At 42.1% G+C, this 25,007-nt stretch overlaps 1 protein-coding gene across 1 annotated transcript; it reads right to left on the bottom strand.

The window, feature by feature from the left end:
- Positions 1 to 495: 495 nt before the first annotated feature.
- On the bottom strand, positions 496 to 23,857 carry LOC308308910 (uncharacterized protein; the record flags this gene model as incomplete). Its single annotated transcript, XM_080754366.1, has 16 exons — positions 496 to 746; positions 1,776 to 1,930; positions 4,791 to 4,948; positions 6,268 to 6,359; positions 8,944 to 9,107; positions 9,729 to 9,951; positions 11,996 to 12,174; positions 12,598 to 12,853; positions 13,748 to 13,815; positions 14,584 to 14,836; positions 15,205 to 15,354; positions 15,841 to 15,958; positions 18,263 to 18,373; positions 19,411 to 19,506; positions 21,406 to 21,510; positions 23,720 to 23,857. The coding sequence occupies 16 exons, from the start codon at positions 23,855 to 23,857 to the stop codon at positions 496 to 498; spliced, it is 2,517 nt and encodes an 838-aa protein (XP_080610492.1).
- Between the last annotated feature and the right edge of the window lie 1,150 nt (positions 23,858 to 25,007).

Raw genomic sequence — 25,007 nt, 5'->3', positions numbered from 1 at the left:
GCAGGGGTCTTCAACAGGGGGTCTGGGACCCCTAGGGGGACCCCAGAGTTACTACAGGGGGTCCTGCAAATCTTTGCGTGATAGAAACCTTTTTCTCTTTTTTTATATTAACCACTTGAACTCGAGTGTCCATATTCTGAGGACCTTAGCCAAAAATAGCAGATTGTGAGCTTGTAGATCGGCTATTTTCAGCAAAGAGGTTTGGGTTAGTGGGGGGGAAAAGGACAGACTAAGTACAGAGTGAAATGTCAAGTTAAGCAAATAAAATGTTGTCAACCAATCATCAAGGACGATGATACACGAAAGAAGAAGACGTTTCAAGTGGTTAAATACGTATCTGAAAACACAAATTGACATGAATCCAAAATACACTGATGATTGTGTCATTGTGGGGTCCCTGCTTCATCTCTCTTACAACTAAGGGGTCCTTGGCCTGAAAACACTGAAGACACCTACCTGGTTTATCGTCATATAAACAGGCTTTGCAACAGTGACTCACTTCTTCTTGTCATAACACTGCCGGAAGTTATTTCTCAGCGACTTGACCTTCCAGCGACACTGCTCGGGTGTTTTGGCGTGGCCGAGGTCGTGCATCCTCTCCGCTATGTCGCTGTACACGTGGCCGTTGTGAACCACGCCTCTCAGCGACCGCTGAACCTCCTCATCGCCCCAGACGTCTATCAGAGTGAGGGTATCTGCATCCGACCAGGAGCCTGATGCAGCCTTCTCTGATCCAACACTGACTTCTAAAAGACAAACACGGTATGGTCAGTGCCTCGATCAGTGTTGGTTTGGAATGACATCAATCACGCGATAACATTACAGACAATGTCTCTTCAGATTATGAAAGTTCATCTTTTGTTATCTGCTGTGACTTTATGTAGGGATTAGGCTGGGTTTGGTGTGGTGTGTTTATCGCTGCTGTCTGGCAGAAACCCTTTTTTCATAATTTAATGCCCTACTTTGTACTTTGTCTGCACAAAAGTAGCAAAGAAATCTACAAGCTCAAAACATGTCACATCAATTTTTGTTTTTTGTTTTTAAATCACTTTCAAAAAAATGTTTGGTCATTTTATCGTCTAATCAGGCTTTTATGAACAACACCCTGAACATATTTTAATTTGCTTGATTCAATATTTAGATATTTGCTGTAAATGTTACCAGGCCCTCCTCCTCCAGGGCCCCTCCCCATACACACCCATTGTAACTTCAAACTCCATTTTAACCATGATAGATTCATTAAAAACAACCTTTTTCATTTATTTTTATTACTTTTTTATTGTATAATATATATATATATATATATATATATATATATATATATATAACTCCATTTTAACCATGATAGATTCATTAAAAACAACCTTTTTCATTTATTTTTAATACTTTTTTATTGTATAATATATATATATATATATATATATATATACCTGTATATATATATATATATATTTTTTTTTTTTTTCATTTTTCCAAATAGCACCTTTGCTGTTACTTGTGTTTGCATTGGTTCAATGCACCATTTACCATTCACCACTTTGGTTGTTGAGTTCACCCTCCCCTACAACAACACCCTCCCCTGGATGATCTTGCCAGAGGCAAATTAACTCACCTTTCTGAGCCTAGTAATTAAAAAAAACTACAGTTTACAGAAAAAACACTGAATGTTGAAAGTTAATTTTTTTTTTTGTGTAATTGAGGTCAGGAAACTCAAAATAACCCACTGCACTACTGCACTGAGCGTATGAGAAAGGGGAGCATTCCCTGTACTGTACCTGTGCCTGTGCCATCTATGGAGCCATCATGGGATCCATCATCGAATATTTCGATGGAGTCTGAGACCAGAGTGGATGAAGATGGAGGCTGTTTCTCCAGGATCTGCTCCAAGAGGTCGTAGAACTTGAAATCCACCCGATCAGTCCCTGATGAGCTGAAGGACAGCCAAGCGACAGGTGCACAGTGTTAGACACAACTAGGGGTGCAACTAATCAAACTAAAAACAGATTTAAGTAATTGGGGATGTCATTGTATTTAGGCCTAGAATGATTGAATGCTTTAACCAGTGAAAAATAGCAGATATACAAGCTCACAGCACGGCACCGAGTGCCGCGCTGCGAGCTTGTAGATCTGCTATTGTTGGAAAAAGTCGTGAAAATGTGTGCAAATCTTTGAATATATGTAGTTTTCAAAGCGAACGTTTGTAACTCAAATTTTGCTACTGGGTGGTCCCTGGAACTAAATATTTTGAGATGGGGGTCCGTGGCCAAATGCATATCATTTTGGGGGTCCTTCAAATGAAAAGGTTTGAGAACCACTGACACAGTAGTCTGAGTCTCTCAAGAACAGACTAACTGAGCTCCAGTAAAGTGAAAAGGACCTTTTCTTTGACGTTGGCTGGTCAGATTGCTGACATAGAAACATCGGTTTATCAAAAAAGGATTCAAAATACACTTATAGAATTTGGTCAAAATTCTAATTTTCACGATTTTTCAAAAATAGCAGATCTATAAGCTTGTATATCTGCTATTTTTCAATAGTTAAAGCATGAAGAAATCATGAAAACATATTTCATGAACAAAAACCCCCGCACTCTGCTCTTGCTCAGTCCTACGCACCTGCACCTGAATCTAGTGGATGTGCGAATACTTCCCCTAAATAGTTAAAGCATAAAATAATGATACACAATAATCTGTACACGTTCTAAATGGGTTAAAATAAGTTCAAAATGAAAACAGAAAAATTATAATCCTATACTACTAAGACGCCCTAAGTGATCTCCATACCGGTATATGGGCATTGGAATATTGTGTAAAAGTACATTTTCTTGAAACTTTCATAGATTTCGTGAAACTTTCATATATTCTAGATACATTGCACATTCAGTGAATTATTCTAAATCCAAACCTTTTTTGTTAAGATTTAGATTTTTTTTTATAGCTCATGAATATCAAAAGTACATATTTCAAAATATTACAATATTACACGAGACCACTCAAAACAAGGATTTATAATAGAGAAATGTCAGCCTTCTTAAGTCAGAGTTGCTTGAAGTCTAGTGGGAAGTTTCCTCAGTCAGTTATGATTTGGGGCATCTGCTGCAATGCTTTTTTACACAATATATTCTTCAATTTCTTTAGATGGATCTGTATACGGGCATATATTGATTACATCATTGTGTGACGTGAGGCGTGACTGACTGACATGAGCTGGCCATTTTCATACTAACTGTGACCTACGGTCGCAATAAAAATGGGCTAGGCAGAAGGACAGACCACGTCGTCACCCTCATGTCACTATGACTCGGCCAAAAAAACGAATTTAAGTTCCCATTGCAGCTATGTCCAAATATGGATTGTACTGTATCTAACCTCAATGTGTCGCCATGGCACTAAGCGCAAACAAATCAGTCAGGTCCATTTGTAACGCCCGGGATGCAAAGGGACATCCCTATGGACCGAGGGAGATACTAGACTTTTGAGGCCATCAGGCTGAGGCTGTGAATCACTCTGCTACACCTATATGGTGAAAATGTCCCATCAACAAGCTCATAATGTGTCACATAACGACATGTTGTGAGCCTGTGAATCTGCTATTGTAGATTCTGCTATCAATTGCAGCCCTAAGACGCACACATACATTTTGGCAACGAACCAACACTTCAAGATGTGTCTCCAAGTGAACCCATTAACTCATACAGTGCCGCCGGCCACAAGGGGCGCTAGAGTGCCAGAAATTTCTCTATAGACCTTCGCTCTAGATTCCGTCGACACTGTCCCAAGTGCCTTGGGATTTCACTCCAGCCAATGCTATGGGTGACGAGAGGAGGAAGCTAGCTGACACGTAGCCAAAATGCTAACCCATTTAGAAGCCCGATCTAAAGCTATTTCAGTCGCAAAAAACGTTCTCTTTGGGTCTGGGAACACAATCCGGAGAAAATCCTGTCTAAAGATGTGATTTATTATTGGAGTGGGCGGCGCGATGCGGCCGTTAGCGCGACTACGGCCCGTGTATGGCCGAGTGTTGGCCTGGACCATGGATGGACGTTTAGACCGGGGCTTCGTTGAGGCCTCCGATGAAATAATAATAATGAAATAATTCATTTTATTAAATATCCCGAACTAGTTGGGATAGGCACCCTGGAATACATCGCGCCGCCGACAGTATATATTGAGTTTTTTTGGGGGGGCTCTAATCTTTATTTTAAACCATTTTCAATGGAATAAATCGTCGGACCATCTAGCGTCTCTCGTTGGCTAGCGCTGGACGAGCAAGGACCACCCACGTTGCTCCAAGCAGCTCGGGGTAAGTAAAATAGCAAATAAAATATTGTATTGGATTGAAATAAAGCCGAACTTGTTCGGGATAGGCACTTATAGGGTTAAGACCTGGAAAGCATTATTACGCATTACAGTGTTTCCCCTAAATGCATTAAGCGGCGGCCCGCCGCTCCTTCAAATCCGACCGCCACTGTATGATTTTCTTTTTTTTTTAAGATTTTCTTTTTTCACAACAATGTGGTGCTCATGTGAAGCATACCGCTCTAACTTCTCTCGGTTACACACGGTTGGATGGAGATGTATATAGCACTCATCGGCTAATAGCCCAGACTGCATGTCTTTCTCCCCCTCCTCCCCACCCCTGTCTAAATCCTTCTTCTAAATCAGTGGTTCTCAAACTTTTTCATGTCAAAGACGCCCAAAGTCACATGCATTTGGCCTCGGATCCCTCCCGTCTCAAAATATGTTGTTCCAGGGACAATACAGAAATGAACAGTCAAATGTAGTGTTGACCTCATGCTGTCCTGACACTGGCGGTAGCTAGCCTTTAGCCTCTTGATCCTGGTGTGACACTGGTCTGGACTGCGGTAGTAACCACTGGCACTCAGCTTCTCGGATATCTGGGAGAAAATGTGTCCGTTGTGAGGGCGGCGACTGAGGTTTTGCTGGACCTGGTGGTGGGGTGAGAAATATGGAGGTTTTGTTTGCATGCTGCAAAACAGTGATCCTCTATATCAAGGGTCTTCAACAGGGGGTTCTCCAAATCTTTGAACCCTATCGTCCACATTCCGAAAACCTAGATAGCCGATCTGTCTATCTCAGTTAGACAATGAATGTCTGAAAAGGTTGTGTGGTGGGTCCCTGCTTCATCTCTCAACTAAGGGGTCCTTGGACTGAAAACGTTGAAGACCCCTGAACTAGAGCCATATGAAGCCTGGAAAACGTCCAGGGGAATCAGGTCGTTGTGCGGTGTTGGCCTTTCACACATGTAGCACACAACCAGGGACGCGAAGAGAATGTTAGAGAGGCAGGGTCTGAAATTTCTAAAAGGTCCTTTTGTTGAAAATATATCGAAAATAGCAGACCTCCAAGTGCGTTGTGAGCTTGGAGGTCGGTGCTTGGAGGTCAGTGCTTGATACCACACTGAACTAAGCATAATCAAGTCAATACTGGAGATCTGGCTTACGGCATGGATTTCTACACAGAGAGGGCAATTCTTCCATCATAAAAATTCTGCATTCAAGTTCAGGAGATGTTTGGACAAGAAAATTCTCTTGAATGCTGCCTTCAGGTGTGGCATGGAAAGAGGGAATTTGCATTTCTTTCACTATAGTGAAAACTACATTCTTGGTCCGGAGAGGGCACTTTTTACAGACAGATAAAAGGACAGGGGCTCAAGCCCCCTTTGATGTCTATGTATGCTAGGGCATTCACGAATGGTGATTTTTAGTATTCGAATTATTCGACCTCAAAGTATTTGAATAGTCGAATATTCGACAGGACTGGCCAAACTGTCAAATATTAAGTAAGCAAGAGGCAAACATTGTGAAAATAGCCGATCTACATGCTCACAACGCCTCGCAATTGTGAGCATGTAGATCAGCTATTTTCACAATATTTATCTGTGGAACCGAGTCACATTAATACCTACAATTCCAAGTGCTTGTCAGGGTGGGGGTCCCCAGTTCAAATATGTTAATTTGAAACTTGGCGATAAGAGGTTTCTGCCCGACAGTGACGATACATTTTATAAACATAACACGGCCTAAAAAGGTTTGAGAAGCTCTGGTATAGAGCATTAACAAATTCATCCACCAGGGGCATTGACAACTCATTCTTATGACTTCCTATCTCGCCAAGAGAAAACAATAAAAAAATAGAAATAAGCGAATATTCGATTTCGGTGAACAACGTCGAATAGTGACTTTGATATTTGAATATTTGGTGAATGCCCTAATGTATGCACATGCCTGCACACACTGTGTCATACCTGGTGGTCTCCCCAGAGCTCCAGGAGGATGACAGTCTCTCTGTCTGTCCAGGGCACTTTCTTCCTCTCCTCCTGTGCACCAACAGTAACATCTACAGATAGACACGCTATATAGATTTAAAAACATTGCACCGGTGCGAAGTGATCAGTGTTGGGTATACATGTCGATGTATAATTGCCTAAACCTTTGTTTAGTTTAGTTTTCTTTGCGACAGGTCTCCCCTCCTCTCTGTCTCCACACGTGAAGCAAAATAAATGAGGTGTTTTCCCCCCCTTGAGAATAATAATGGAAGGCATCAAAAAAGCGATATAAGGCATTTTTTCCCTTGAAAAGAATGAAACGCAGAAAATACTGTAATGTGTCTGAATTGTTTTTTTTTTACTTTAATTTACTTAAACAAATACTTATATTAATTACAAATATTTAAGTTAAATAATTTTTTTTTTTTTTTACTGTACCGCAACCAGATTGTGAAACCTGCTCCCAAAAACAATCCAAATTCTTTGACATATTACAACTGTTTTACACAAATAGTTACTTGTCCTAGTAACTAGTTACTTTTACAATAGAGTAATTCAGTTACTAACTCAGTTACTTTTTTGGAGAAGTAACTAGTAACTATAACTAATTACTTTTTAAAAGTAACACACCCAACACTGGAAGTGAGTGATGATCAAACACGACACACATGCACATCTCCTTGTATGGGCCGTTCTGTCCGTGACGTTGGTTATCTCCATACAGACATTCCGTGCTCATAAACACAAAGCCAGACGTAGTAGCGGTTAGCACCACTCAAAGATCTGACAACTTTGATGATGGAATAATAAGCCGCACAACGTTTTTATATGAAGAAAGAAATCACACCTAGTGTGAAGTGAGTGGTGATATTTATGAGTTTATCTCATTAAGCGTCCTTCCGAAGCATGGCCAATGTGACACCTGGGCGTACAACAAACATTGAACGCTTTGTGCAAAGATGTAGGCCAGAAGTAGGCCAAGCTTTGCATCCCGTGAATCGTACAAACGGACAAAGCCAGATGGATGTGGGAGCTTCGTTCCTTCCAGGAGCACCGCTCAAAAATCACACCCAGTGTAAAGTGAGTGGTGCTATTTATGAGTTCATTTCATTAAGCGTCACGCAAAAGCTTGGCCAATGGGCGTACAAAACGGACAAAGCCAGATGTGGGAGCTTAGCTCCTGGAAGGAGCTAAAAAAGATGCAACACAATCCTTTTCGGAGTGGATAGTCTAAAATGTTGAGTATGGTAGGGATGGGACAATAAGAAAATGTCATGTCATGATTATTGTGACCAAAGAAATTGCGATTTACGCTATTATCGCGATAATCAAAATAAAATCCATTATCCTGGGGCGGAACATTTGCCAAATAATAGCCGATCTACAAGCTCAAAACGCGCCACGACACGACGCGTTGTGAGCTTGTAGATCGGCTATTATTTGGCAAAGAGATTTGGTAGAGTGAAAAAAAGACTGTATCAAGTACGTATATCATAAGTATGTTTTAAATGGCACCGGATATGCAGCTCTGCAAATAAAAGCTGAATTGATCCCAGTGCATGACGGAGGACGATATCACGATGAATTAAATCTCCACGATACGTTTATCGTGAGGTTTTTTATCGCGATAAACGATAATATCGCTTATCGTCCCTTCCCTAGAGCAGGGGTTTCCAAACCTTTTTGTCTCAGGGCACCCTTATTTTTTTAATCCGAGGCACCCCTACATAATTTTCAGTCCCAGCACCTTCGGGTGCTGGGTGGAAACCTTGTATGACCAAAACCGTTCATTATGTATTTATCATCTATAAAATATACTAAAGTAGTGAAAACAGCCGATCTACAAGCACACAACGCCTCGCGATGCGAGGCGTTGTGTGCTTGTAGATCGGCTGTTTTCACTAATTTTGTGCGACAGTCTTGTATGATGAAGCAGGGCTTTGCTTTACCAAAAGACGTACACTTTTCAAACTTGGAGATACGAGGTTTCTGCCCGACAGTGACGATATTTTAGTGATTATGTTGCGAGGAATACGTTGAGATAATAGCCATTTTGGTTAGAACTGACTGAAAATAACTTTGTACAAGTTTAAAATGACCCTTATTTTTTTAATCCGAGGCACCCCTACATAATTTTCAGTCCCAGCACCTTCGGGTGCTGGGTGGAAACCTTGTATGACCAAAACCGTTCATTATGTATTTATCATCTATAAAATATACTAAAGTAGTGAAAACAGCCGATCTACAAGCACACAACGCCTCGCGATGCGAGGCGTTGTGTGCTTGTAGATCGGCTGTTTTCACTAATTTTGTGCGACAGTCTTGTATGATGAAGCAGGGCTTTGCTTTACCAAAAGACGTACACTTTTCAAACTTGGAGATACGAGGTTTCTGCCCGACAGTGACGATATTTTAGTGATTATGTTGCGAGGAATACGTTGAGATAATAGCCATTTTGGTTAGAACTGACTGAAAATAACTTTGTACAAGTTTAAAATGATACAAAATATTTTTTCAAGTGTCCAAATATTATCAAATTATCTAGCGGCACCCCTGGACTGCCTTCACGGCACCCCAGGGTGCCCCGTCACCCACTTTGAAAACCCCTGCCCTAGAGTATAGTAGAGCTATTTGAGACAGATCTTTGAGACATACCCATATCCTGGTGCGAGTATGCAGAATAGACCTCCTCCGTCGTCGTCTCTTCCTGCTCCAGCTCTGTGTTGTCTCCCGACACCGCCAGCGAGGTTATCTCCTTCCTCAGAATCCTCTCCAGCTGATCGTAGAACTTGCACTCCACTCGCTCCCGTCCCTTCATGCTAAGGTTGGAGGGGAAGGGAAGCAGAGGCACTGAGACTGAGGGCAAAGTGAGTGGTCTGAGAACCTGCACACAGCAAAACAATGGTTCTTCAAAGCTTTGAAAGGCTATATGGTTCTAGGAAGAACCTTCACCTACTAATGAATTTGAAAATAGCCGTTCTACAGTCCAAGTTTCTAATGTGTGTATCATAAAAGCAGCTCAGTTAAGGAAAGACCCGCTTGTTTTCGGTGGAGACGACGGAGGCGTGCCGTCTCAAGCGGACTTGAGCCATGTGAGACACCGCAGAGCGAGCTAAAGCGAGCGAGTCGCCGTGTTGAGCGTTGCGAAGTCCGCTTGAGCCGATTCAGTGCTGTTGGGAGTTGTAAACCAGGGGGCCAGAATAGTAAATCTCCGCCCCCTCGACATTCGGCACCTCCGCGCGGTCCAAGTGAACACAGCGGAGAGCGCCCTACCTCCGGTTCAGGCAATCACAAGCTTCCACGGGCGGGTCTTGCCTTAACCGAGGTGCTTTTTTGATACACGCGTTTCTAATACAGGCCTTTTACTTGGTAAAAGATTGTGGTACTGCTACTTTTACTTTAGTAAAAAAATCTATCTTCAATCACTGCAATCCACATACTTGTTCTCATAGCACTGTCTGAAGCTGGACTTCAGCCTCTTCACTCTGGTCTGGCACTGTTCTGCAGTGCGGGAAAAGCCGTGGACGGCCATCTTGCTGGAGATGGCTGCGAAGATGTGTCCGTTCCGGTGCATAGCCCTCAACTCCTGCTGCGTAGCGTCCTCGCCCCAGATGGTGATGAAAACCTGAGTTTCCAAGTCAGTCCACGGGACACTTCTGGTTCCTGGAATGTGAGAAAAGAACACAAAAACCCTTCAGAATCCAGAATTCATTTCCAGGGTCCTTTTATCACTAGCATATCACTGATATCTTTTTGAGTGGTGGTAAGACCACGCTCCTTAGCATGGCCGTGTGTGTATGCGTGTCTCCGTCCGTCCGTGTGGGTCTGTAGCCTGTATGTAGCCTCAGTTACACTTAGTGACCAAAGAGGGTGCTGATGAGTCTAGCCTGTTGAGTCTAGCCTGAGCATCAACTGCAATACACACACACACCTGCGCGCGCGCACACACACACACACACACACACACACACACACACACACACACACACCACCACCACCACCACCACCACAGCATGGACACATGCACACACGCACACGCGCACACACACACACACACACACACCACAACCACCGCTCAGTTCACACAGGTGTGATTTTATTTAACCTGCACCTTATGTCTAACCTCATGTACCCGTTACTTTTTGCACCTTATATCTCACAACCTCATGTACATACCTGCTACTTTTTATGATAAATGTATAAATGTGCATATATTAGATTTTTCTTTCCTTCCTATGTCTTCTCCCTGCTCTCCGACCCCCTTTTCCTGAAAACTGTAAATGATGGGGCTTCATTCTTTGAACTATGAATTAATCTCCAGTTGAGAAGCTGTGCTGTAAATGAACGGTCATAGATTCGATCTTCAGCAGGATCAACAGTGTTGATTGACAGTTACTTTAATTAAAACTGGTGTTAAAAGTGAGTGTGATGAAGTGTTAATTAAGTTGGATATATCCGATTAAATGAACGTCTGGACTCCACAGGAGCCATCGAGGCGCGTTGCGTTGTGTCAGTCTCAGCGACAGCCGTCGCCAGATAACATTTACTTTGTAATCAATGAAAGGTTCTCCACTGCTGACATTGCTTCGGCTTTGCATTGCAAAAACATCTGTTAGGATTAAGCTGTAGCTATTAGGCATAATTCATAAATAAAAGGGAACAAACACACTCTATTGGAGTAGATCGAAAATCAAATTGACAACGTCGATGACGGTGACGCAACGCAACCATAGACCGTAGAAAATATGGATGGTGGGAAGTGATGATGTCACCATTGGTTTCTATCAGAGCGAAAATGAAGCTTTTTTTGCCCTCGTATGGGTGTCTGCCATCATTGTATTAATGATACCCAAAGAAGGCTAGTGGCTGCCAACGGTCACGTGCAACCGCAAGGATACTTGGGAGCTTGCCTATAATAAAGCAGACGAAGAAGAAGGAGGGTGGGACCTACGGTCTATGGGTGTAGATGAGAATGGTGGAGAATATAAAATAAATGGCACCATATTTTCACAAAACGCATATCATGGTGATTGAAACGAGACTTTAAACAAGCGACAGGAACCAAAAAGTATTTCTGACAATGTTTGTTAAGGGAAGAAAAGTAAATGTAAAGTTTGGGAAAAATGAATGGGGTCCAATGGAGAACATATTCCCTTTGGTACCAGCCGGGGGGGAAACAGCTAAACTAGCGGCCAAATTTCTAGTGTAGGAACACTAGAAATTTGCGGCTTTTTTCCCCCTCCCCTCGTTGTTAACGCGAAAAGCTATGTGAATGAGACATCTAAACAGGCGAGGAGCAGCCTGACAAACACACACAATATTTTTAAACTTGTAGCTGGATTTACTATAGGATCCATGAAGAAGCTAAAAGTTACGTGGCTGTGAACTGTGTGTGACCCAATAACCAGCCAATCAGCACATCATTGTCATGGAAATGCAGGCAGTTCTCTCTCTCTCTCTCTCTCTCTCTGTCGCTGTGTCTCTCTCTCTCTCTCTCTCTCGCTGTCTCTCGCTCGCTCTTTGCTCTCTCTCACTCTCTCTCGCTGTCGCGCATTCGTTTCGTTTTGGGTCGTTGATCGATCGAATGCACTTTGCTGTCAGTTCCAAAATGTATATAGAGATAGTTCCAGGTTTGTTTCATGTTAAATCTGGAAAACTGGCCCTCTGAACACAAAACAGTCATAAGATTGCTTCCATCATTTCGTACCAATGTCTTCTTGGCCTGCGTGTCCCAGGACCTGCCAGTCTTCAGGTCCTTGCTGAAGGTCCCCAGGCGTCCCCTCCTCTACTTCGTAGGTGACCTCGGGGACTGAGGTGGACGAGGTGCCAAGCACTCGCTCCAACTGCTCATAGAACTTACACTCCAGTCGGGGTTTCCCTGTGATACTGGATTGGAGAAGGAACACGTTGTTGTTTATTACATAATAATAATCTACACCATCATCACCACCGCCGTGATCAAATCACAACATGATACTAAACCTTGATTGAATCTCAAAATCTGACAAAAGTTTCAATTTTGTTGTCCATCTTTAAAAAAAAAAGTTTATTTGAAGCATGGGTCGCACTGCGAGGCGTTGTGACATGAATCCAAAATACACTGATGATTGTGCTGTCAAACGATGAAACTATATGGTATCTATGGGTTGTGGGGGTCCCTGCTTCATCTCTCTATCAACCAAGGGGTCATTGGCCTGAAAACGTTGAAGACCCCTGCTTTAAAGGTTAAAAATTAGGTAAAGTACGACTGAAATTACAGAATAAATGAACCAATTGCATCCTTTAATCATTTGTGTGACATGCAGCCACCTGTTATTGTGCAGACACTGTCTGAAGCACTTCTTCAGCCGCTTGATCCTGGTCTGACACTGCTCCGCCGTCCTCCTGTGTCCCCTCTCCGCCATCTTGTGGGAGATGAGGTCAAAGACGTGTCGGTTCTTCAGAGAGCCCCTCAGGACACTCTGAATGGAATCATTCCCCCAAATGTCTAACAGGCTGAGGGTCTCATCGTCCGACCAGGGGACCTTGGTGTCCGTCCCCACGGGGTACGAGGACCCCTCGGAGTCTGAAATGAGACGAGGAGGCGGAGGTGTGTTGAGGATGTGGATGATTATGGTGTGTCTAGAAAGAACTAGAACTGCACTCTGTCGAGGTGCCAACTTGCGACCCGCGCACATGTAGGCCATGTATGGCGCACTTGTGCGCCAGCAGAGCGCGCCATGAGGTGCGCTCACCACGAAATGCTGGTCCCTCATTGGCTGTTAATGATGACGTTGCCAGAAATGCTGGTCCCTGATTGGGCTACAGGCTTGAACACTTGCAGACACCCAGACCCCTAGAGAGTTATGACACTTACGTCGACTCCCATTGTAAGCGTGGAAAGCATAGTGGAACGCTAGCTTAGCCTAGCTTACTGGAGCCTGTTCTCATTCCTAGCTAGCCTCTGCTGCTCTTCTGCCCCCGTCCGCCCCCATTATAACCAAGGCATTTTCACTCGCTGGTAAGTAGACTAAATCACGTCTTTTCCCCCCTTTTAACGCATTCACGGGCCTCTCTAAGGTAGACAACATTATTAAAAGGGGGAAAAAGACGTGATTTCGTCTACTTACAAGCGAGTAAAAATGCCTCGGTTATAATGGGGGCGGACGGGGCAGGAGAGGAGCAGAGGCTCGCTAGGAATAAGAACGGCTCCATGCGACGGCACTTCCGGTCTGCGGCGAGATCAAAGTGTGTCACCACTCTCCATACACTGCTCTGCAGACACCAACATACGTACATACGTACATAGCAGTACATTGTTCATACGTGCATAAGTACATACGTACATATGCAGCCCAACTCAGTACTTGCACGCTCTGCTGGCGCAAGTAAAGACAGAAAGAAAGGAAAGGAAGAAAGAAAGAAAGAAAGAAAAACAAACAAACAAACAAACAAAGATACATAAATGGTCTGTGCATACCTGTGTATTCTCCCCATATGGAGATAAGAGGTGAATCACCTGAGCTGTTGACGTTCACTGATGCGTCTCTGTAAAGGAGGAACAAACATCTCAGTGAAAAAAAAAAAAACGTTTCGCAGGTTCACAAAATATGTGCCTTTGCCACACGTGTGCCGTTTAAAACACAAACACTGAATCAGAATCAGAAGAATCATCTCAATTTTCACATCACAGGTTACAGGTGTGAAGAAGTCAGGCCTCTCTCTTTCATTGTCCAAGTAGAACAATGCAGACTGAAGTTGAATAAACGTGATGCCATGAGCTGCTACACAATGTTCGACTGAATAGTTTCAATACAAGACAATTCAGACATCTTTTTCTTTTTTTTTGGGGGGGGGGGGGGGGGGGGGGATCCCCAGATGATTAACTTAATGTGCAACATTGTTTTCTCTCTCAACAGTAAAGAAACCAACATAAAGTTTAAGTGTATAGAGGGTATATGTACATTTTTAAAGTGACAATTTAAAGGAGTAGTTCACCCCCAAAATGACTTGTTTTCTATTGATTACTAATGCCAAGGAGAGTAGATAGTAAATATTAGAGGCAGAAATTTTGAAAATAGCCGATACATGCTCACAACGCCTCGTGTTGCGAGGCGTTGTGAGCATGTAGATCTGCTATTTTCACAATAGAACTGTGGTATACAAAATGTAATGCCTCAACTCTTAGAACTCTTAGTGCTCGTCACTCGTCAGGGTGGGGGGTCCCCAGTTAAAATATGATTATTTTGGGGGTCTCAGCCTGAAAAGGTTGAGAACCCCAGCATTATGTAATGGGTTATTTTACGCAAAACTCACAAGAACGCAGACACCTCGGTGCAGCGCTTTGACGGAACCACAAAGTCTCCACTCGACTGCCTCTTCCTCAGAACCCTGCCTCCTCGGATGCTGTGCTCGCTGTCATTGGCTGCCGAGTCGCTCCCCCCAGATGACATCACCAGGTTGAGGGGGCTCGTGGTGTCACTGCGTGGAAACACGCTTGGTGCTCTTTTCTCGCTCTCGGCCGTGGACCTCCTCTCCTTCAGGTCAGACGTCATCCCGGACCCCCCGTCTAGGGATGGGATGATAAGCGATATTATCGTTTATCGTGATAAAAAAACCACTCACGATAATCGTGGAGATTTAATTTATCGTGAAATCGTCGTCCGTCATGCACTGGGATCAATTCACCTTTTATTTGCTGAGCTGCATTAATTAAGCCCTCTATTGGTACTAATATACATACTTGACACATTCTTTTTTTCATTCTATACCTTTAACAAAGAATAGCAGATCTACAAGCTCACAACGCTTGGCAAATGTTCCGCCCCAGGATAATGGCTGTTGGGGATGTTTTGATAATCATGATAATATCGTAAATCGCGATTTCTTTGGTCACAATAATCGTGATATGACATTTTCATATCGTCCCATCCCTACCCCCGTCCACGACCTCCTGGCCGATGAGGACCTCCGAAACCTCCTCTTTCTCCAGACGTGGGGGGGCATCGGCGGGAAGGACCAGTCGGCTCATCGGGGGCACGGACAGGGAGGACAGGATGCAGTCGTCCATGGGCAGTAGTCCGGGATCTGTAACGCGAAGAAGAGAAACAGGTTCATCTCAAAAGGCTAAATGTACCCATCGTGTAAATTGTAGGCTTGAAGTAGACAGAAAGAATAGGGAAATGCAGTAGAAACCAGAAGCATTTTAGTCCTAAAAAATATAATGTAGCTCTATTTAGAAAATTGTATGATTGATTGATTGAATATTTTATTAGAAGTTTGCATAGGAATAGGTACAGGACAGAACAGCTCACTGATACAAGGTCAACTAAAAGGATAAAGACCACAAGAAAGATTTTGGGCTTGTTTAATTTGAGGTCCATTTGAACTCAATTCATACAAAAAAATAACTTTCCTAAATATGTCTCTCTCTCTCTCTAGCAATGACCATTACTGTATGTAATGTGTATTTTATGTGTATTTTTATTCCACAATAGATCTCTCTCTCTGTCAAGAATCACACTCAGTTATAACTATTGATACATCAACTGGAAAAACAAAAACAAAAACTACCTTTCTCTTCAATGTGGTTTCTGCGCTGTTCTAACACAGCCTTCATGTCTTCCGGAGGAGAGAAGGACTGTAAGCAGTCATCTAGGAAGGAAGGGCTATCTCCCAGCCATGCAACCATCTGTGAAGAAAGATGAAGTTATTCATAACATTTTATTTTTTACTACCAAAACCTCCACCGGCTGTCTGTCAGTCTGTCCGTCATGTCACACTTTTCCCCAACTCATAGATACGATGACATCACAGAGTCCACAGCTGATGATGTGGCGTGATGTCATACAATACACCTGGAATGTTGAATCTCCATATATGGAGATAACCTACGCATCACACAAAGTCTGACCTCACCAGCCCATACTTGGGCATTATATGGAGATAACCTACGCATCACACAAAGTCTGACCTCACCAGCCCATACTTGGGCATGGACGACTTATATCTCCATATACGGAGATGGCCATATATGGAGATACGATGACATCACAGAGTCCACAGCTGATGATGTGGCGTGATGTCATACAATACACATGCCAAACTTTGCACACACACTCCTTGCCTGCCAATCCACAACCTCCACCTCTCACGTCATACGGGCAGCCATAGTTACACCTGGAATGTTGAATCTCCATATATGGAGATAACCTACGCATCACACAAAGTCTGACCTCACCAGCCCATACTTGGGCATGGACGACTTATATCTCCATATACGGAGATGGCCATATATGGAGATACGATGACATCACAGAGTCCACAGCTGATGATGTGGCGTGATGTCATACAATACACAAACAAGCCCTATATAAAGGGGCAATTCTCACCAGGGAAGAGAGCATTCCTCGACTCAGACCTTATCGCCAGGATCAACTAAGCTTATAGCTTATCATCACATCCAACCATCTTAAGATACTCAGCTAGTGGGGAATGCTCTCTTCCCTGGTGAGAATTGCCCCTTTATGACGTGAGAGGTGGAGGTTGTGATATTTGTGGAGATAAGCGACCAACGGTCGCTTATCCGCTTATCTCCCGATTAGGGAGTCTTACTGGTGATTACTGTTATCAATACTAAAATATTACATATTACATTATTTTTGCATTTTTCTTCTGCAGTTATTGAATTATGTTTATTAGATGTTTATGACCAATGCGGTCTATAATTGAATGGTCAAATAAATGCGTTATTATTACTAGGGATGCACAATATATTAGCTTTTAAATAGGCAACCTTAGGCACGGGTGCCAAAATTGGCACAGGGGAGGGTGGTCGCCGGCACACTGGCAGAAGTTTGAGAGAGAGGATTTTTATTTTAAAAACAAAACTTTTTTTGAATGTGGTCAATTAAATGAAGTTAGCTAATGAATAGCTAATTACATCTTGCACATAATTCTACATTCATTAAAACTCTGAACACTGACTGGGGAGGGAGTCAGGGAGATAGGTGGTTTATTCCTCTGGGTCTAATGATCCTTATAATAATGTCCTGCCAATCAAAATATGACAAAATATTTGTCATTAAAAAATGTAAATGTGGTCAATTAAATGAAGTTAGCTAATTTATAGCAAATTACATCTTGCAGATAGTACTACACTCATTAAAACTCTGAACTCTGACTGGGGAGGGAGTCGGGGAGATGGTTTATTCCTCTGGGTCTAATGATCCTTATAACAATGTCCTGCCAATCAAAATATGACAAAATATTTGTCATTAAAATGTACCGTTGTTTACATGGCACACTGACACTCTAGAAAATAAAAACGTGGCACTTCATTTCAAAAAGGTTGCTGACCCCTGCTTTATATCATACCATAGAAATCCTTTGTACGGAGGCTGACAAGAGCAGTTTTTTCAACGTGGTTGGTGTAGAATTAATGGGTCATCATAGCACAACATATCAGGAATCATTTTGATATCTCTCTGATACTGTTAACACAATGGACCCTTTGTCAAGTCCCGCCCGTGGTAGTGCCACTCTTCGCACCTATTGGTTGATGTTTCTTGGTTGGATAAAAATCCTTTCTCTCCATCCACTTCCATTGAAATAACAGGTTTTTCAGTTGCTTTGTATTGATATTCTACGTATTCAATTCTTACTTTAAACGTGGTGTCAGTAAAAAAGGAACATCTCAGGTGCACTATAGTGACTTGGCATATCATGTTTCTTTTCTCCAAAAATGATGTTTTAGCAAATTCAACATGAACAACTATAACGCAGAACGGTTGAACCAGGGCTGAACCAGGGCAGAAAGAGCCTGCTGGTTGGTCAGTCAGGGACCAATCAGAAGGCTGACAAAGGGTAAATTATCAGCCGATACTTACTGTATATGATGACTGATATATTGTGCATAAGTAATTGTAACCAACAATAAAAACAATAACAACAACATCCTCATCATGAATGTTGAAGGCCGTTTGCTGAACTCCACCTGTGTGAAGTCGGGGACAGGCAGAACTTCTTCCAGTCTGGATATAAACTCCCACACTAACATCTCTAATGCAGTGTTGTACTTCGAACCAAAGTGTACAGGGAAGATCTCCTGAGAGAGAGAGAGAGAGAGAGAGAGAGAGAGAGAGAGAGAGAGAGAGAGAGAGATAGATGGGGTTGGTGCGCATGGGGAACACCAGGAAATACAAGGAATGCCGTACTGTATTTAGACAGGCGTGAGACTTTATTAAGCATTTTGTTCGTGAATTCTGAATGTTGGTGTAGTTGTAGGGGGCTAAATAAGTCGCTCTGCCTGAACCCATGTAAACCCGAGAACATGACGGTCAGGGCTTGGTCTCTACGACCATGCGTGAGCTACGAAGGGCTAAAATCGATTTGGGAAACCCGGCCATTATGGGTGCGTTCGGAAATGCGCACTCAACGCACTGGTGTGCCATGTTGTCGTTCGTTTATTCGGTGCACTTGGTGCGTTGTCGTTCGGAAATCCAGTCCGCGGCGCACCGGTGTGCTGAGTGCACGCACTGACCGACCCTACTCAGAAGATGGGGTTTGACCATGGTTTGACGGTGCGGTGCAGCAGTGCTGTGATTTGATTGGTTGGTTTTCATGGCGGTGTCTCGCACTTCTCAGCTGTGAACAATCGCGTAGGAAATGATAACAAAATGCACCATTTGCTGCTTTATTGGTCCTTTGCTTTGAGCTTTGTTGTTACACACGCATCAACTTGTAAACTAACAGCATGCAGGTAGGCCAATGTTATTAATTAAATTACCTATAAATAGCAACGTTACGTTAGTATTAGCAACTGCTGCTTTTAAGAAAGTTCTCTGACTGAAAAAGCACACAGCTGCCTCTAAACTGGTCGTTCGTAAATAAGCCACACTGAATGCACTCACAACGTCACCGCCCACTGCACTCACTACACTGACCACACACCCAGTGCGCATTTCCGAACGCACCCATTGTGCTTGGGTCCCGGGGACCCAAACGCATATAATAATAATGAACTGCATTTTTAGAGTGCTTTACTAAGTGCTCAAAGTGCTCATCCATTCATTCATACACTGGGAAATATTTGCGATCTCCGCTGAAAAGGTTTGGTAACGCCATAGACTCGTGCGAGCTCACCGTGAAGAAGTGCTCTCTCTCTGAGGGGTCGTCCAGCAAGGTGTGAACCAACTCCACAAAGTTCACTTCAGACTCCTCCACCTGATCTATAGTCACCTGAAAGGCACAGCGATGAGTGAGATGGAGTTCCAATTGCGAGCCTGTTACATAACAAATGTATTACCCGGTGTCAATAAGCTTTGGGCTTCTCAATCCTGTTATTGAGCATATAGCGTCCCATGAAATGTTTAAATTTAGGCCTAGAATTATTGAATGCTTTAACCAGTGAAAAATAGCAGATATACAAGCTCACAGCGCGGCACTGAGTGTAGATCTGCTATTTTTGAAAAAGTCGTGAAAATGTGTGCAAATCTTTGAATATATGTATTTTCAAACCGAAGGTTTTTAACTCAAATTTTGCTTCTGGGGGGTCCCTGGAACTAAATATTCTGAGATGGGGGTCCGTGGCCAAATAAATATCAGTTTGGGGGTCCTTCACATGAAAAGGTTTGAGAACCACTGACATAGTAGTCTCTCAACAACAGACTAACTGAGCTCCAGTTAAATGAAAAGGACCTTTTCTTTGACGATGGCTGGCCAGATTGCTGACATAGAAACATAGGTTTTTCAAAAAACCTTAGAAGGATTCAAAAGACACTTATAGAATCGGGTCAAAATTCAAATTTTCTAAATTTGAAATAATAGCAGATCTACAAGCTCGCAGCGCGGCACTCGGTGCCGCGCTGTGAGCTTGTATATCTGCTATTTTTCAATAGTTAAAGCATGAAATAATGATACACAATAATGTGTACCCGTTCTAAATGGGTTAAACAATCAAGACAAGAGGCGATCAAGAGATTATTACAGTACTATTCCTAATATAAAGCCATTTAACACTTATTGCACATCAATGAATGGAGGTTTTAATGATAGGCAAAACATTTTTTTTTTCCAACTTTTGTTAATTGTCATCTTCATAGATGGTGGTCAGCCACAAACTCACGGTCACAACAACTGGCCAATAATAAAAGATACCAGTTCTGTTCAGAATTTGTCATCTCACATCTTTCCACAAAATATTAGAAAACGCTCAATAGTGGGCTCGATAAAATCCCGGCTCAATAAGCAGGATCGATAAGGTGCTCGTTATCAATACAAATCAACGAGCTCCATCCCTAGCGATGAGCGCGGGAGCGTGTGCACACGCCCAAAAACAAAACAATCACCATTTAATTTATTTCTTTTCGTTTTGCAACCCTTGTTGAAATTATAATCTTGTCTTAATGGGACGTTGAAGTCATGACTCTCCAATACAGTGGTTCCCAAACCTTTTAGCCCGCGACCCAAAAGAGAAATTAGATGTTTGCCCGGTACCCTAAGTTCCAAACTAGATCTGTAGATCTGCTATTTTCACTACTTCTTAATCATTTGTTTTCTAATTTATGGGATTTCTTTGATTTGTCCTTTATTAATTAATGAAATTACTTAGAGAAATTATAGATTATTTTTTATTATTATTCATGAAAATCTTGTTTTGAAATAATAATTTAAAACAAAATGTAGGAAACCAAAAGTTAAGGGACCCACAAAAATGTCTCCGCGACCCACAAATGGGTCCCGACCCAGTGCTTGGGAAACAGTGCTCTAATAAGATTTGGATAAAGCAGACTGTGTGCTCTTACATAGGGATGGGACGATAAGCGATATTATCGTTTACCCTGATAAAAAATACTCAAGATAATCGTATCCTGGAGATTAAGTATATCGTGAAATCGTCCCCCGTCATGCACTTGGATCAATTCACCTTATCCAGTACCATTTAAACCCTCTATTGGTAAAACGTAATTATAATATACGTACTTGATACAGTCTTTTAAACATACTTATAATATACAAACTTGATACAGTCTTTTTTTCACTCTTTACCAAATCTCTTTGCCAAAAAATAGGCGATCTTAAGCTCACAACGCGTCATATCGTCCTCATATATTCATATCGTCCCACCCCTACTCTTACATGGCTATCCTTGGCGCTGCTGATGGGGGCCTTGATTCTGTCCAGGTGCGGCTGGATGGTCTGAAGATCCGCTGGGTTCTCACCCCGACACAGATCTAGAACCAGCTGGAAGCAACAGAAACAGTAGGGTGATATACAGTAGTAACGTATCGTTTAACAATGAAGATCGGTATCGAATTGTTTTGCAATGCAAATAATCGATTGTATGAAAACTAAGTATCTGTGCCTTGAATTTAGCAATTTTAAGATGGAAAATGAAAAAGAGGGGTCTAATTACTTTTCCATTCCATATAGCTACTCTTGGTCTATTGATAAATGTGTGTAATCTCTGTGTTCATGTCAAGGTGCAGGTTTGTCCATACGTGTTGAAATACAATGTCCATATATTTGCTAGAGAATCACAGTGTTTACTTATAATATCCATATCCATTATCCATTTATATCCATAATAACAGATTTTTCTGCACTATTGACACTTTTCATATATATCCTATATCGATTTGAAATCATTGAATCGTATCGTATCGTATTGTCAACCATGTATCATGATGCGTATCACTATTAAATGTATCGTTACACGCCTAATAAACAGTAATGCATCACACAACACAATGTGGTACTGTACATTACGTATTTAGGCCTGTCACGATTATGACATTTTACATGACAATTAATTATCACTCATATAATTGCGATTAGAGATCTAATTGTGTTTTTGTCATTGACAATTACATTTCTGTTTTGATTTTAGGCTTTGGAGTTGCACATGGCTGATATGACACATAAACCAAATATACAAAGAAATTACTTGACATATTTGACAACTTTATACATTGATAGTGGAAATAGACGATCTACAAGCTCACAACGCGTCGCGATAGATCTGCTATTTCAACTGTTTTGGAAAAAAAAAAAAAAAAAAATCAACATGGAAACAATTATGACGAATTATGACAAAATAACTAAGATTATGCCAAATAATTGCGATTAGAAGATTATGTAATAATTGTGACAGGCCTATACATATTTAGGAATCAGGAGGGACTCGTGCTGTCAATGTTGCCATTCCATGAAAAAAAAAAGAAGATATGGTTTTCCTAATTGGGATGGGAGATCATGGGACGATAAGCGATGTTACACGTTTATTGTGATAAAAAAGACTCACGATAATCGTATCGTGGAGATTTAATTTATTGTGATATCGTCCTCCGTCATGCACTGGGATCAATTCACCTTTTATTTGCCGAGCTGCTTATCCGGTACTATTTAAACCCTCTATATTGGTAAAAGGTACTTAAAGGGGAAGAACACCCATTTTCAATATTGAACTATGTAATTAATATACCTTAGAGGAGTTGTGTGGAAATAAATAAAAAGTTCCCCCTCTTCTGTGTTGCCTAGAACTGGAGGATTGATTTTGGGGTTTGTATTGTAAAGTACAACTTTATTAGCCTCGCAACAGCCAGACTCTCCAAAAGGAGAGTCTGGGAGTTCTCCATAGACGATGCATTACGCGATGACGTAGAAACTCACTTTGACTGACAGGTCCATTCAGTAGTCATCAGCGCATCAAAACATCGTCGGGAGAACATCAAATATGTCTTTTCCAGACAGAAATTCCAAAGGTGCAAACTGTTGTTTGTTTTTAAGTTATGAGATGCCGTTGATTTCAGATAAAACTTCGCTTAATGCAGCTTTTATTTGCGATTTGTGAACTCACATCGGACATGGGGTCCGCCATGTTTGTTTATAAAATGCAAGAGCTGTAGCAGCCGCTCGACCAATCAGGAGCGGTGTGAGGCGGGTTCGCTCGAAATGCAGCCTTTTGATTGGAAATTGAGAACCTATTTCTCATAAAGAGACTCGATGGGAGGAGTACCAGACCGAGAAAGGAAGCACATTGGTGATGACGTAACTCGGGATGGCTTGCGAGGCTACAACTTTATGACATCACACATTGTACTTTACAATAAAAAACCCAAAATCAATCCTCCAGTTCTAGGCAACACAGAAGAGGGGAAACTTTTTTTAATTTCCACACTCCTCTAAGGTATATTAATGACATAGTTCAATATTGAAAATGGGTGGTCTTCCCCTTTAATAATATACATACTAGTCTTCACAGTCCTCTATCAAATGTCTTTGCCAAAATATAGCCGATCTGCTATTTTTTTGGCAAATGTTCCGCCCCAGGATAATGGCTTTTGCGATATCGTAAATCGATTTCTTTTGTCACAATAATCGTGATATGAAATTCTCATATCGTCCCATCCCTATTTCCAATATGGGGACTTGTGTCAACCCTTGTACCAACCCTGGCCCTCAGTCCCATGATGAGCTGGGCTCTCTGGCTGTAGCTCATCAACTCAGGGACCAGCTCTGTCACCGTGGTAATAAACTCCTCCAGCATCCCATAATGATCCACAAGTCCCTGCTGCACCACCTGCCACATCGCAGCTGAGAACAGCTGCAGGGGAGGCGCGAGAAGGCGTAGATAGGAGACGGTGAGGTCATGGCCTGGGACAAGATAAAAAGAAAGAGAGAAAGTAAACCACAGTTTCTGAGTTGATGAGAATGAATCATGGTGGAGCACAGGCCATCATCCAATTAAAGAATACAGGGAAAACATTGTTTTATTGTATGTGTGCTTATAGGCCTGTTGAAGAAGAACTTTTGCACACCTAGTAGAATAAAAGATTCAGAGCTGAGAGCAGGTGCGTTGGCAACCAAGTTTAAATCAATATCAATCAATCATCAAGAAGAATACATCCCTGCCAGGAGTACATTTAGAGCATAACAACATTTTGGTCACAGATGACCTTCTTCAGGCTAATATATGCACCATCATGAGGCCAATTTGAAAAATGTGGGATGCACTGGCAGTGCATGCCCCCCACACACACACACACACACACACACACACACACACACACACACACACACCGGTGTTACAGTTACACTGACGTCGGTGACTTATCGAATTCCGTGACCGAAAAGTTCGCTGTTGGATCATGAAATCCCAACGTGACGTGACAAAAATGTAAATGTACTGTATCTAATATTATTAACACATATTAGGTAAACAGGCATACCACGATGTTGTTATTGTATGGTCAATTGCATCACACAAATGCTCAGTGCAGCTTAATGTTTTCATGTCAAAAATACCTTTCCATTTTTTGCGGCCTCTACTACTAGATAGATAGATAGATAGATAGATAAAACTTGCCACAAAAAGTTCGGAAATCTAACTTTGGTCGATTATATCTCCCCTTTAATAAACCCAAATGGTATTGTGTTTTATATCATTTTTATCGTTGTCACCTTTACAAGGAAGTACAGCTTGTAAGCATCAGGCATTTCGAGGCATGAGCTACACAGCCAAACGTGTGGGTAGCGCCGACCAGAAATTTGCCAAAATGGCTTGCAACATACTGTTCTGCTGGCATTTACTCTCGTTTTGGGCTTCCCTGACACTGAGCTTAACATTAATAAAGTGTAAAAATTGCCGATATGTGTTGTTTTTTCTTTTCCTTATTACTGTGGGAGAGTGCAATCATTCAATGCCCCAAGTAACAAAGGTGAAGACCAAAAGAACAGTA

The sequence above is a fragment of the Nannobrachium achirus genome (assembly GCF_963921795.1).
Source record: "Nannobrachium achirus genome assembly, chromosome: 23".
Taxonomy (NCBI): Eukaryota; Metazoa; Chordata; class Actinopteri; order Myctophiformes; family Myctophidae; genus Nannobrachium; species Nannobrachium achirus.
The sequence above is the reverse complement of the archived record's forward strand: the minus strand, read 5'-3'. Positions and strand labels throughout refer to the sequence as shown.